A 14,300-nucleotide genomic window follows, 5' to 3' on the forward strand; every position below is an offset into this window, starting at 1 on the left:
TGCCTTTTTGTTCCAAGGACTACAGAGCACGTGCTGGAGGCAATTAATTATCGGAATGTGGCGGTATCAAAACGGACACTGGGCACCGGGTAGGTCAGCGGCGGCAACTTCCCCCTGCCTTGAGCTCGAGACCCCTTCCCAAATAGGGGCATGATGAGCTCCCTCGGCTGCCCCCCTTCTGAGCCCTTCACCCAGTTGCAATCGCGCAAGGCCCTCGATTCTCGGGGTACCTGGCGGGACTCCCCGGAAACTCTCGCATCAGCGCTGGCCCGGCCAGAGCTCGACAGCCGCCCCTTCCCGGTCCCCTAGTCTCGAGAACCGCTGTCCGCGGAACCAGCTCAGTGAGGAAATCCAAACTTTTTCAAACCAACTACTTAGCCAAGGGCGGTTGGGGTTGGTGGGAGGTGAAGAGAGGTAGAGGGAAGAGAGGAAATAAAGGAGAAAGTGAAAAGAAAGGTGGGGCGGGGTGGGGGGAAGAAAGGCAATCCTCCTTTTTTGTAAACCTGACTCCAGGGGATTCATTTGCATGATTTAAGCATATTTGTTCTCTGAACACACCAGCGCCCCCCTACCCCCCAAAGAAACCCTCTGCTGAGAGGCACTGAAACCATTCTTGGAGAGCCTATGTTCGGCAGACGCAATAATTTAAGTCAGCAGTGAACTCACCTTCCAACCTGGGGAGAGAGCTCTGGATGTGGAGAGAGAATTGGGGCGAGTTTGATGGGAGGGGGTGAATACGGTAAGATGTGCTACCGGTAGGGTGTTCTCCCAGCAAACTGGCTAAGAAAGAAGGTGAAGTGTTGGCTGGGCCAGGCAGACTGGGGAGCAGGAAGTGAAAGGCTGCAGTTATAAAGCGCTGCTTGAGGCGGTCTCTCCTGGCGCCTCTGAACTTGATCAGATGTTCTATTTCCTACAGAGAGATGGCGGCCAGGCTGTGAGGCTGCCTTAAGGCGCAGACTTTGGGGCTTGGCCCAGCTAGGGATGTGACAATCACAGCCATCTTTCTCTCTGCCTTTTCTTTCCACTCTCTCCTGCATTCTTTGCAAATGCCTTGCAGGACACAAAAATGAGAGAATTTATAGCCTTGCCTGAACCTGGTCATTATGTCAGAAAGACCTCGCAACAGACAGAAGGCGAGGGGACTTTCACACACACCCCTGGAAGTAAATCCTTAAGGGGTAAGCAGTCCCTGAGGTCACTACATGCTTTACCTTCTCCGGGTAGGAGTAGAAGAGAGTAAAGCCTTGGCTGTTCAGAGGAAAGAAAATTCCATGTCACAGTCCCCATTCAGCATCAGCAACCCCCAGCACGACTTTTGCATTTGAAAATGTTGAGAATTCAAAGCTGATTAGCCTAGTGATTTGGAAACCACCCTGATACTGTGTGTGTCTAGTGTGTTTATTATGTGTTTAGTGTGTTGTGTGCATGTTTTGCGTACACGGGCTAAAAGTGTTCTTTGCATGTTTTGTATTTGTGGGTGTGCTCGCTGTTATGTGTATTTGCTCTATTGTGTTTAGTTGTGTTTCTGTGTTTGCTGTGTTGTGCGTAGTTTATGTTACTGTGTTGTATGTGCTTACTTTGTTGTGTTGTGTGCGTATTTCATATGTCGTGTTTGTTTCCTGTGGTGCGCTTGTGTTTACTGTGTTGTGTGCTTGTTTCCTACTGTGTGCTTGTGTTTACTGCGTTGTATATGTTTGCTGTGTTGTGCCCGGTGTGTAATTCGGGAAGTGGGCAGCGGCGAGTACGGCCGCTGCTCACAAACTAAAGGGTCAACGCTTGGCGCAGACGGAAGTAACGGAGATCAGCTCTAATTGTAATCGTTTCTTCTCCTTTGGGTCTCGGACAGCTGCCGACAGGTTGGGGGCACAAACGGCGAACTATCCCGGCCTGGGTCCCGGCCTCGAGGCCATCAGAACTCGCAGTGATTGGAGGTGGACGCAGCGGCTGGACCGGGAGCGCGAAACTGCTGCGCTCTCCCCAGGATCTGCGCCCTGCAGCTACAGAGGGGACATGTTCTCAAGGTGGTGAGGCAGCGGGGGCCCAAGCGGGACTGGACGTTGAGCGCCGCGTCTCCTCCATCGGCGCAGCAGTGGGACCGATCCTCGCGGGGCAAAGAGTTTCTTTGGCCAAAGCGGGTAAAGAGCGCGCGAGGGGTGGGGGAAAGCCCGCGAGAGTCCCGGCGGCGTCCCGCCGTTTGCCGGCTGGAGCCTGGCCCCAGTTCCCCGCAGCCACTCAAGCCCGGTGGAGCCCACTCGCGGCCGCCCGGCAGCCGCCGCCTCACCTGCCAGGCACCCGGCGGCTGCCCAATCAGCGGGGGTCGCTCGGCCGCGGCTGCCATGTTCTCCGCTCCGCGCTGCCAATCAGCCTCGCGGCGGCCAATGGGCAGTCCGGCCGGAGGTCAGGTGACCGCGGGCCAGCTGGCTCCCCATTGGCGCGCGCCTCGCGGCCTCCCGTTCGGTTTATGTGCGAGGAGTGAGTGATTGACTTTATCAGTCCAAGGACATTACTCTGGAGGAGAAGAGGCTGGGACTCGCGCGGCGAGCGGCAAGCGGCGAGTAACGAGCCTGCCTACTGCCCGCTGCCCGCCTGCCCGGCCGCTAGCCGGCTCCGCCACTTGGCGCAGCCCAGCCCGGAGGCTGGTACCCAGGGAGCCTCCTGGCCCTGCGGTTCTGTGCACTCGGGGAGAGGAGGGGTGCCCGGGACAGGATTGGCAAACTCCGCCCTCCACTTACTATTTTGCTTATTTTTCTTTGTGCGCGCCTGTTAGTTTGTTAAACCAGATCTAGTCCCAGAGTCTTTTCTCCTCCCTTCTCCCTCCTCCTCCTCCCCCCGCCAACACCCCCTCCCTGCTCTTTCTTCCCCTCCTCCCTCCTATCCCTCTGCAGGAGACTCTTGCAGTGACGGAAAGTTGCAGCCCCTGGTGGCGCCTTGGGGGTCTCCCCGCAGTGTCCAACCGCCGCCACCCCTTTCCGACTACGGCACTTCGGAGATCTCCTCCTTCGCCGGTACCCTCTCTCACTTCGGCCGGATCGCCTGTGCCCAGAACGTCCCACCCATGACGATGCTCCTGGACGGAGGCCCGCAGTTCCCTGGGCTGGGAGTGGGCAGCTTCGGCGCGCCGCGCCACCACGAGATGCCCAACCGTGAGCCGGCAGGCATGGGGCTGAATCCCTTCGGGGACTCAACCCACGCCGCCGCCGCCGCCGCCGCCGCTGCCTTCAAGCTGAGCCCTGCCGCGGCGCACGATCTATCTTCAGGCCAGAGCTCGGCTTTCACGCCGCAGGGTTCGGGCTACGCCAACGCCCTGGGCCACCATCACCACCACCATCACCATCATCACCACACCAGCCAGGTGCCCAGCTACGGTGGCGCTGCCTCTGCCGCCTTCAACTCAACGCGCGACTTTCTGTTCCGCCAGCGCAGCTCCGGGCTCAGTGAGGCGGCCTCGGGTGGCGGGCAGCACGGGCTCTTCGCCGGCTCGGCGAGCAGCCTGCATGCTCCAGCTGGCATCCCCGAGCCCCCTAGCTACTTGCTGTTTCCCGGGCTGCATGAGCAGGGCGCTGGGCACCCGTCGCCCACAGGGCACGTGGACAACAACCAGGTCCACCTGGGGCTGCGTGGGGAGCTGTTCGGCCGTGCTGACCCATACCGCCCAGTGGCCAGCCCGCGCACGGACCCCTACGCGGCCGGCGCTCAGTTTCCTAACTACAGCCCCATGAACATGAACATGGGCGTGAACGTGGCGGCCCACCACGGGCCCGGCGCCTTCTTCCGTTATATGCGGCAGCCCATCAAGCAGGAGCTGTCGTGCAAGTGGATCGACGAGGCTCAGCTGAGCCGGCCCAAGAAGAGCTGCGACCGGACCTTCAGCACCATGCATGAGCTGGTGACACATGTCACCATGGAGCATGTGGGGGGCCCGGAGCAGAACAACCACGTCTGCTACTGGGAGGAGTGCCCCCGGGAGGGCAAGTCTTTCAAGGCGAAGTACAAACTGGTCAACCACATCCGAGTGCACACGGGCGAGAAGCCCTTCCCATGCCCCTTCCCGGGCTGCGGGAAGATCTTTGCCCGTTCTGAGAACCTCAAGATCCACAAGAGGACCCACACAGGTAAGGGAAAAAAGCAGGCGGGCGTGGGTTCCACTGGCGATACCCCGTCACGCAGCGGACTTAGAGCGCGAGGGAGAGAGGTGGCGGCCAGGGAAAGGGGCGACGCCCCGCAACGGCCGCTCGAAAAAGAAGCGCTGTCAGTGACCATCCACCCCTAGCCCTCCCCGTCCCGTGGCGCCTTTGCGGAGTTCTAACTTCCCGGGCAGACTGCTCTGCGGTCTCAGGAACTAATTGGGACCTTCTCGCGCCCAGGAACAAACTGGCGCCGCCTCTTTTTGTCTCCCTTTCTGGGTTACCGTGAAGGGACTCCGAATGTGTTGAGAGCATATTGCTTACAAGCGACTTAGCTCTCGGCACACATTCGTGGAAGGCAACCATACAAATGCTAATGAAAACTAACTTTCGGTTACTTCCGCTTTTTTTTACACTTGATTGGCACATCTCCTAATTAAATGACTGATACTTTTGTCAAACTATTTTTATTTGGAGTTCCAGGTTCAATTCAGTCCTCCGGGAGGAAAGCTAAAGCAGTTTCGTGGGTTGTTCAGAACACCTTGTAAAACTGTCTGGAGCCCCCTGGATTGATCGATCGATCGATCGATCTATCTATCTATATATTTTTTTTTCCTCAAACATTAACTACGACTACCCAGGCTTTTTAATATCGGGCTTAGCCAAACCGCTGCATTTGAAAGAGGCAAATAAAAAGGTACAAAGAGGCTGAACGGGATTGCCCTGTCCGGGGCCCATTGTCCCGCCGGGCTCGGTTACATTGCTGAGGTGGTGGCGGAACGTGGCCGCGCATTGGGAGCCCTGGGTCGGGTGGGGTGGAAACACAACTTAGGGGAAACTTCGGAGGAGCCAGGGGCTTTCCCTCCTTGCAAGAACAAAGACATGGTCAGGTTTTGGGCCGGCCCCGCCCCACCCCCACCCCGACCACCACTCCCAAACCCAGCGGGCTCAACCTACGCGCTTCATTTCTCTCCAGGGAAAATAGATGCAGCAGCAGCCCCCAGTCCGCGCTCCCTTTCCGGGAAGACCGCCGGGAGCTCAGTCTCCTGCTGCTTGCCTCTGAGAAACTCCGGCGCTGACCGTATTTTACCCCCCTTGGGTTTTTGCCTTTTGCAGGTGAGAAACCTTTCAAATGTGAATTTGAAGGCTGTGACAGACGCTTTGCCAACAGCAGCGACCGTAAGAAGCACATGCATGTGCATACCTCGGACAAGCCCTATATCTGCAAAGTGTGCGACAAGTCCTACACGCACCCGAGCTCCCTGCGCAAACACATGAAGGTAATTACCTCTTTATTAGCGGTCGGCGGTTTGTAAACACTCGGCCCGACGCCGGGCCGCGGAACGGAAGCGCCCGCGCTGCCAACCCTCTGTCCTCCATGTTAAATCCGATTTGCTCCAGCAGTGACACCTTGAACCCATTTTGGGGACCGGGCGGGGGTGGGGGTGAGGGGGTGGGCGGGAGTGAGCAAAGTTGGGAGGGGGAGGAAGCGGAGGGAACAATCGGTTGTTTACTGGGAAGCTCTAGCCGAGCTCGCCTGGGCTTGCGGGGCTGCCGTGGCCGCCTCTTCCCGACTCAGCCCGCGGTGGGAACCGAGAGTAGCCGCGCCGAACCCGAGGGTGGGTGGTTCATTCGCTCTTTGGCTTCGGATAAAACAATAGGGCCGAGGAGCGCAATCTGATTCCCACACATTTGTCTGCGACTTCGCAGCGCTTAGGGCCCCTGTGCCACCTTCTCTGTACCTGCTTTCTCAAGCCGAAACGGGCTTGGTGAAACCTGGGCCCGGAGTTAGTATTTTATAGGACCTCACAGTGTACTGCTTACCTCACTCCATCCGCGGAGAAAGCATTTTTGAAGTGGCGTGACCAAAACGGAATGCTTTATTCCTTTTCCGTAATACCAGTCTTAGTAGCAAAACTGGTTTTTGGCTAACATCTCCGGGTTTTCTAGACATCGGTAATACGGATTTTGTTTTTTTTAAGCAGCATTTTTCTTTTAAGTGGGTCACTGGGCGGTCTTGTTGTTACAGTGCTCGAATTCTGCTCTTGTTTTTGCTTGCACATTGCCAGTTGGAATTATATTCATTATAATATATACATGTTAATTTTAGGTTCATGAATCTCAAGGGTCAGATTCCTCCCCTGCTGCCAGTTCAGGCTATGAATCTTCCACTCCACCCGCTATAGCTTCTGCAAACAGTAAAGATACCACTAAAACCCCTTCTGCAGTTCAAACTAGCACCAGCCACAACCCTGGACTTCCTCCTAATTTTAACGAATGGTACGTCTGAGGACAAACACAAACCCTGTTAACTATAGAATGGACCAAATGCATTTTTAAAAGAAAACTGAGACCAATCAGATGGAAATGGAGTTTTAAGGCAAGAGGCCATATATAGGGCTACATCTTGTTAATTGCAATTGTCCAGGAAGGTTTTGGGCAAGATCCAAAAGTAGCCATGCCCTTTTCTCAGGATAGAAAATATGTTTTGGCATTTGAAGCATTTTTTACAAAATCTTTACACTACTTTTTCTTCCCCTTCCTCTTGCTCTCTGCACACCCCATTCTTAAACTCCTCCAATTCATTTTAACACTTGTCCTATTTCTTGAGAGGAAGTTATAGAAGGCTTGTTGGTGGTGGTGATGTTAAACTGATGGAAATTCTTTTTCGCCTTAGTGGTGATTGTTTAAACTCTCACAGTCTTAAACCGTGCCAAAGTCCTGTTATGTCTTGAACTTTTCCTCAAAGCATTACACTTGTGAATGTATTTTTGTCTAATAGGGTTGAAACTGTTGTTCAGTATTTTTTCAGGCTGAGGATGTGATGTTACTCTACACAGATTGTGACGTTTAGTATACAGTTGCCTTTTGTAATAACTTTTTTTTTGTAAATACATATCCATTGATGCCATATTTATCGTTTGTAATTTAATTATTGCTACAAGTGCCGGGAACTGAACAATATTTATGGATAAATGTTTTCTAACAAATTCTGTACAGCTTTTGATTATAACTGCTTTAGCATTAAAAATTTATTGTTTTGAAAGAAGAACACAATTTACAATTTTGGAACCACTGACTCCTTTCTCTTGTTTTGTAACAGCCTTCTTCTACAAAGAGGAGATGTGAGCAAATTAAATCTTGTTTGTTGGTATTTATAACTCACTCAGATCCCTTTTTTAATTGTTAAATTATTTTTCTATTACAGTATAAATTCCTTACAGTGTCAGTTTCCATCTGGGAAGACTCTCCTTTCTTTATCTCTATCTCAGATGGTTGTTTAACTGCGAGTTTAAATGTGTTTGTCCTGGATTTTCGGCATGCAAATCAAATATTACTGATCAATTCAGTTAGTGGCCATGACATCTCAATCTTGTACTTCAAAGACTGAGAAGCTGGATTTAATCATCCCTGCCCTACATATATAAACATAAGGTAACCTACTGAATTTTATGTCCCTTAGTTCTTTATTACCTTACATAAAAATGAAAATTGCGGCAGGATGCATGTCTGTCTGTTCTATCTAGAGATCACCCATATACCTATATATGTTTGTATCTATGACTTATCTAATCTGCCTATCAATCTATCTAGTAGCTATCTATATATTTTCAAAAGATAGCTTATGTCTAAAACAGTGGTGATGAGTAAGGCCAGTTGAGCATTGCTTACTTATGGTTAAAGTGCTTCTTAAAAGAACCATAGTCCATTTACAATTTTGGAAGGCAAAGGCTGATTTGTTTGCTGTATATAGTTCAATTCATAATTATCGCAATTATCCATAACATTTATATAGCGGTGTAATAACTGCAGCAGTTCTGAAATGATGCTATGGGAAAAAAATTGCAAAATATGTATTTTTAAAGTTCATGATTTGTAGGCAAAGATGTTAAGAGCATTGTTTCCATTAAAATCAATAACAATGAAAAACGGTTGTTTGCTTTGTGATAAAATGTTAACAATCCATTTAATCTTCAGTGAAGCAACTCATTTGGACAAACAGTTCTTTTACAATGGTTATATGGAAAAGAAATTGATTGCTATTTTGGGGGGCTGGAGTGGGTAGAGTATTGAGACCTTTTTTATTAGGGTGCTGTTTGTTATTGAGAGCCCAATCTCTGCATGAATAACAGAAAGGTGGACATAAGGAATTGTAAAGTATTTAGAATGTATTGAATAGGCTTAAGTACCTCCTTTAAGGGGCAATGCTCTAGGTTTTTGGTGGCAGTCAATTTGGTATTATATATGATCATTTTCAATTCTAGAATTTTGTTTATTGTTCTTTTTGAAGAAATAAAGTCTTGGCACATCTTATTTATGTTATAACATTTTTGTATTTGGTGCCTGATTTTTTTTCATGTTCAAATAAATCAATCTAAAATTGAAATGCTTACAGAACTTCTGATGATTAAAAGAAACTTTGATTCTGTGAATGCAGTTGAAGCAGTCTATTTAAGTTATCTACTGATCTTTGTCAACAGACAATTAGTTATTGACAGTTTCTAATTGCAAATTGCTTTGGAGGCTATTTTTTGTTAGTGGAGAATAATGGGGTCTTTTGCATTTTCTTCCACCAATATCCAAGCCTGAATGCCATGAACAGAGATTGGGATGACTACACATGTGATGAGCAGGTAACCTGGTCAGTCTATCACTCCCAACCCAGACATTCCGATCTTGACCTTGACATTGAGGGTGCTGGACCAGATTCCTATTTCAGGCTTTTTCCTTCACCTCAAACCAGAGACCATTTTAAATGCTCAGCAAGTTCTCAGAAAGTATATATTCATAAGACTGGCTCTAAGTGTGTTCCATTGTGAAATCTAAATAGTGTATTTTTCTTCTGAACTGTACAATGAACTTCCATAATTTACCACTTTCTCCATGAGTTCCCTCCCTCACCCTCAATCTAACCTAACTTTACATGGAAGTAGAGCCATGGGTTGGATACAGGATTCAACCAAAAACCTGCCTCCCTTTCAATTAAACGTATTAAATATCTCCTCACGAGACAAAGAGCAGTTTGATCTTTTCTTAGTTACCTGAAATTATTCTACCATAAAATTTTACAGGAAAGTACTTGAGGGTCCTAAGAGGGGAAGATATCAATTAAATGAAAAACAATTATGATAACCAATATTAGGAGAATATAAAAGTTTTGCCCCTGTACATGATTACCTCTAATTTGGGTGTAGCATGGTATTTCTCAAAATCATGTCCTCCACCCTTGTCATCTGTGGTAAGGAAAACTCCTTATTTTGATAGAAAGCTTTTCATAGATTTCCCCCCTATAATCTGGCTTTGGGAGTGCACATTTACACTCTTGAATATTCAGTAAACAACCTTAGAGAATAAGTACCCCCCACAAAAAAAAAAAAAAATCATCAATGCTCAAGCCCGAGGCATGGGCCAGGCTCTTAGTAATCAACTTGTTACTTTCCCTCTTGCACCTTGTAAGATCTTTGTTCAAAGTCCCTTTTTCAAAATGAGTGATTTTGCATAAGATTCCCACTGTTAGGCAAAAAGGAGGTGGCTATTTCCACGCAAGACAGAAGTTTGGCCTTCATCCAGCTTTAGAAGGTTAAAGATCAGGACAGGGTCCACGCTAAGCAGGCCGGTCGATCTGAATTACTAAAGTTGGACATGAGTGAGCAAAGACCTCCGCTCACAAAGCATCCCAGGAAAGTTGGAGTGTTCAGGACTTCCTCGCTCCTCCCCCTTCTCCCTTCTCCCCGCCTGATGTCTCTGCCTCTTCGCCCTGACTCTCTCTCCCCCTTCTTAAAAAAACTCCCTAAAACAGAGGAGCAAAGTCCAAGGGCCTCTTAACATGTAAGTTTGTGGAAGAATCGCCAGCAGCGTGCCCATCGCCTGAAAAGAGAGGTTATCTTGGCACCTAGACTGGTTTCCTCTCACAGGTTTCTGTCCCTCGAGTCCCAAGCCTCCAGTGGATCCTTGGCCGGAGGCGGCGAGGCCAGGCGTTTCGGAAGTCGGGGCTCCAGCTCAGCTGTCCTCGGGCCCCTCGTCGGGGCTCCCAGGGTCCCTGTCCACACACCAAGTTCTTGCAAGTCTCTGTCGAGGCTCGGGCGGGGGGGAAGGGACCTCATTTCCTAGGGTCAATTCTCTCGCGGTCTCTGCCCGCTGACCCTTTGACCTCCACCTACAGGGCCCTTGGCGGCCGTAAGCCGGCGGTCGCCCGGGCTCCGAGGACGCTTCGCGCCCCATCGCCTCCCGGCCTCATTAGGCCGGCGGGGCTGTAAAGCAGGAATCAGCCTCTGCCTAATCCGGACCTGGGGTCAATACGAGCCCAAACAATGGTGAGCTCCGAAGGCCACTGCGTAGCGCTGGCCGCAAACTTTGTGTTCAATTCAATTTTCTAAAGCGGTGGGGGTTGGGGGCAGGGAGGTATTCGTCCACCCGAAGGCCGCTTGCGGCTCCCGGGGCTCATCAGCGAACGTCCTCTCTCGCTCGGCCCCTCCAGCCTTTTCGCAGCGGCTGGGATAGAGGGGGCGGCGAGGCCTGGGGACTGGTTGTCGGCCCGCGCGGGTGCCCAGGGGCTGGCGCAAAAGGGGCCGCCCCCGTGCCGGGAACAGACTTTGAAGTGGGTTTTTAGCGCGCACGTGTGAGAGCCGGGCCAGGGCCGGAGCGGGGACCCGCTGGGAGGAAAGAGGAGGCTCCGGCCGGGGCCCCAACCCCTCCCCCGCTTCCCCGTGGCTCCGGCCTTTTCAAGCCGCGGCCGGGGGCCCGTAGGCCTCCCACACCCACCCCCACTCCCGCGCCCTCCCCGCGCCCTCCCCGCGCCGCGCGCAGGCGCACACCTGGCAGCCGTCGAGTCGGATTTTGCAGCGAGGGGGTTGGGGATAGAGTTGAAAGCCGCTTTGCAGTGCCGCGGCCTCGGTTGAGCTGGGAGGGAGGGGAGGGGAGGGGAGGAGAGGAGAGGGATGTGGGAAGGGGGGCTGGTTTTGGGGCGGCTCTCGAGTCGTGAACATGGCGGCCGGATGCGAACCCCCGCGGAGCGCAGCAAAGCGCAGCAAAGGCTGCAGAACTGTTGTGTAGTTTAAACTCCCTTGTTATTCCTCAGCTCTGGGCGCCTCGCGGGGGAATGTAGGTCGTGGCGGTTGAGCGCAAAATTGTTAAAAAAACGGAAGCGAAGAAGTTCTTCCTGGGCATTCTCCTGGGAAGTTGGCGTGTGCTTTTTGGGTTTGGGGTTCCCATGGGACTTGGACAAAAAACCCGTCAGAGGCCTCCCCACCCACCTGGCCCGACTTAAAACGCCCCCTCCCGGAGCTGCCATGGGTAGGGGATGCCATTTCGAGTTATCAGGCCCCGGTCGGGATTCCACAGAACCTTTGAGTCCCTAAAAATGCCCCAAGAGTGGACAGTATGTTCTCTTCCAGGACAGTGGCGAAGCCTATGAACACGTAGGCACCATTTTCCAAGAAAATGCCCCGGCTGTTAGACAAGTGTGCCATTGCGAGTTCGACCCCTACACGTTGCCCAGGCTCCGTTTTCTGTATATCTCATTTAAACGTGAGCCTATGAAAATTGGCACTGTAGCTTTGGTGTGTGCCTTAACAGCTGGTGATCATCCCCCTTATGTTAAGGGGAAAAAAGCCCAGAATTCCGAAAACTTTAATTCAGCTTTTGCTTAACTGCCTTAATGCTGGCGTTGAAAGAACCCCTGGTAGCTCTGGGATCTGGAGCTCGTGTTTTCTCCGTAGAAAAACGCTTCGGATTCACCTTCAGATGTGTCTTTTGTGAGGAAAAAAAAAATGTAAGATTTTAAAAAGTGTAGTAATTGAACCTCAGCTCCTCTAGGAAAATAAGCGGCACGAACTCTTCCAGGTTGGGTCTTCGTGGAGACCAACGGCCAAACGGAAAAGTCAGCCCTCTTGGGGTTGTCCAGTGTCACGCATTTGGGCTCCTGAAGGTGTGGGGCAGTTCCCGTGGGCCACCTTGGGAAGGGCCCCAGGTGGGTGGGCAGGTCATTAGCAAGGCTGGCCCAGATCTGGGGGGAAATCTGCAAAACAGTGCCTTTATCTGCAGAGAACAATTGATGGGGTTGTCTTTCCTCCTTTTCAGTGCACAAAGAAGACGGCTTTGGAGCAAGAATTTGGAATATGCATTTAAGTTGTCGTGCTTTGCATTGGAAACCCATGGGCAATTAAAATAAGCATGCCCTGTAGTATTTTCTGTCCTTTTCTTATGTGTGATTCCTGCAAGTCAAAGGAGGCCGGAGCCTCTTCAGTAGTTTGGAAACTTGTTTTGAAATTGCCACCAAGCCGATTTTTTTTTTTTCTGTGGGTGAAGTTTCCTTCCCCGGTTCACTCACTCCCCCATTCCCCACCCCCTCGCTGGAATAGAGTATTGACATCTTTGAGAGATCAAAGGAAGTAAATGGTGCTTGCTGTATACTCTATTTTTCCATTCTGTAGTGTGAACCCTGAGGTTTGAGCTTTTTTCTGGTTAAATCTCTTGGTACCCAAAGTGTGGAAAATAAAAAGTTCATTAAGTTAAAAAAGCTTTAGCCAATGGTTAGACGGGTTTGTCCCTTTAAGAGCTACAGAGCCCAGATCGTCTCTTAAATTGACTTTAAAGTCGAGCTAAGATGCATTGGTGGACTGTTTCCCCTGGATACCTGCGGTGTTCTTTGGGTCATTTGACATGGTAAAACTGGTTGATTTTCATAGAAGTTATGTGAATGGAATTTCTGCAAAACCGGGCAAGTGATAAATTGGTAGAGCTCTTGTATTTGTTTGGATGACGACTCCAAAGGGCACTGCTTTTTTACCGAGGTTTGATTCTGTCATAACCATTGAAATTTACAGCTTGGAAAACACTAAGTTTGCTGGAAGCATTTAAACCAGGGAATGTTCAGAGCACTTGGACTAATGGTAACTTTTAACAGACGAACATAAATCCTTTGAATATTAGAGAAACTTGTTTCAAAAAATCTGTTGAAACTGAAGAAAATCTCTTTCATTAACATTTAACAAACCAAGCAGTTTTGTATATTTTTAATCTGATGACAGTTCAACCTATTTACACATCTGATGAATGGAGAGAAATGTAAGCTTTATAGTAACTATAACAATAGCTTTCACCAGATGGCAAATTATAATATTTGATCTCTAATAGGGTGTGTGTCTTGTGTCATATATTTTATTAAAATACAACCTGCGTCAAGACCATTTGAATTTGAGGTGTTAAAAATAAAACATTCCATCGTGTTTTATTATAAACCAGAGTTTAAAACAACATATTCATGTGGCATTTTATGACATTTTTTTCTAAGAGGAAATGTGGCCTGTTTTGACCTATCTGCAGTTCACTTTTTGTTTTTTTGCCAGTGTTGTCCTGCTTGGTATCCGGGACAGTCTCTAATTCCTGACGAAGAACTTGATACTGACGTTGGTATGCAGCAGCCAGCCCTCCATAACACTACCTATCCTAAATGCAGGGTTAATGCCGAACCTACTGTGCAAGAAATGATTTACTGATGAGGTTTCAAAGAAAACCACATCAATTTGGATGTCTGTTACCTTGAAGTGATCATTTTAAGAGTAGTAGCTTCTTCCCTAGGTATAAAAAGACTATTTTCTTCTTTTGGTGTATTTCATCCTGTGTTGAGCAATCATTTGTGAAATGAAAAAGCAAAAAAACTCCCCCCACTTTAGGATTTATAAATGGGAAGATGGAGGTGAAGACTGGCCTAATTCATAACCCAGTATGCATTATCTCATGCATTGTGTTGACCTTGGTGAAAATCTTTTTCAAATACCAGCATTCTATATGTAGAACTGAAGTGCTTAAAACTAGAAACATGAATTGTTGTTTTGTTAATTTTATGTTTGTGTTCAGAAAGCAATACCCAGGATCCCTTTAATTTTTGTTTGACTTAAATAAAACCATTTAAATTATTTTTGTGATTATTGTTTTATTAAAATGACAGTAGCCCCTAAATAACTTTGATTAACCTGTTGACTTGGGACAATTTACATTCAATTCAAATTTTTCACGATATAGCTGGACTTTCACTAGGCAATAAATGGGGGTGGGGGGGAACCGGCTGAACAAACCCCAAACGACTGTTTTGAACTCACAGTGTTTTCCCAGAGGGGTTCAAGGCCAGGTGTTGGGAAGGCCAGGGGAAGAATTCAGAGTCAAGGATTGATTGGA

At 49.3% G+C, this 14,300-nt stretch overlaps 1 protein-coding gene across 3 annotated transcripts; it reads left to right on the top strand.

The window, feature by feature from the left end:
• Positions 1–1,966: 1,966 nt before the first annotated feature.
• Positions 1,967–14,042, top strand: ZIC3 (Zic family member 3). Of its 3 annotated transcripts, none has more exons than XM_055375624.2 (4): positions 1,967–2,021; positions 2,886–4,112; positions 5,241–5,404; positions 6,235–8,511. In XM_055375624.2, exons 2-4 carry the CDS (start codon positions 3,056–3,058, stop codon positions 6,412–6,414), a joined length of 1,401 nt encoding a protein of 466 aa, XP_055231599.1. In that variant the 5' UTR covers positions 1,967–2,021; positions 2,886–3,055; the 3' UTR covers positions 6,415–8,511. The 3 variants fall into 3 exon arrangements, with proteins under 3 accessions (XP_055231599.1, XP_004064993.3, XP_018874370.3); XM_004064945.5 differs by lacking the exon at positions 1,967–2,021 and adding an exon at positions 2,079–2,135; XM_019018825.4 differs by lacking the exons at positions 1,967–2,021; positions 6,235–8,511 and adding an exon at positions 13,472–14,042 and having other exon boundaries at positions 2,406–4,112.
• Positions 14,043–14,300: the final 258 nt, after the last annotated feature.

Source organism: Gorilla gorilla, chromosome X (assembly GCF_029281585.2).
Source record: "Gorilla gorilla gorilla isolate KB3781 chromosome X, NHGRI_mGorGor1-v2.1_pri, whole genome shotgun sequence".
NCBI lineage: Eukaryota > Metazoa > Chordata > Mammalia > Primates > Hominidae > Gorilla > Gorilla gorilla.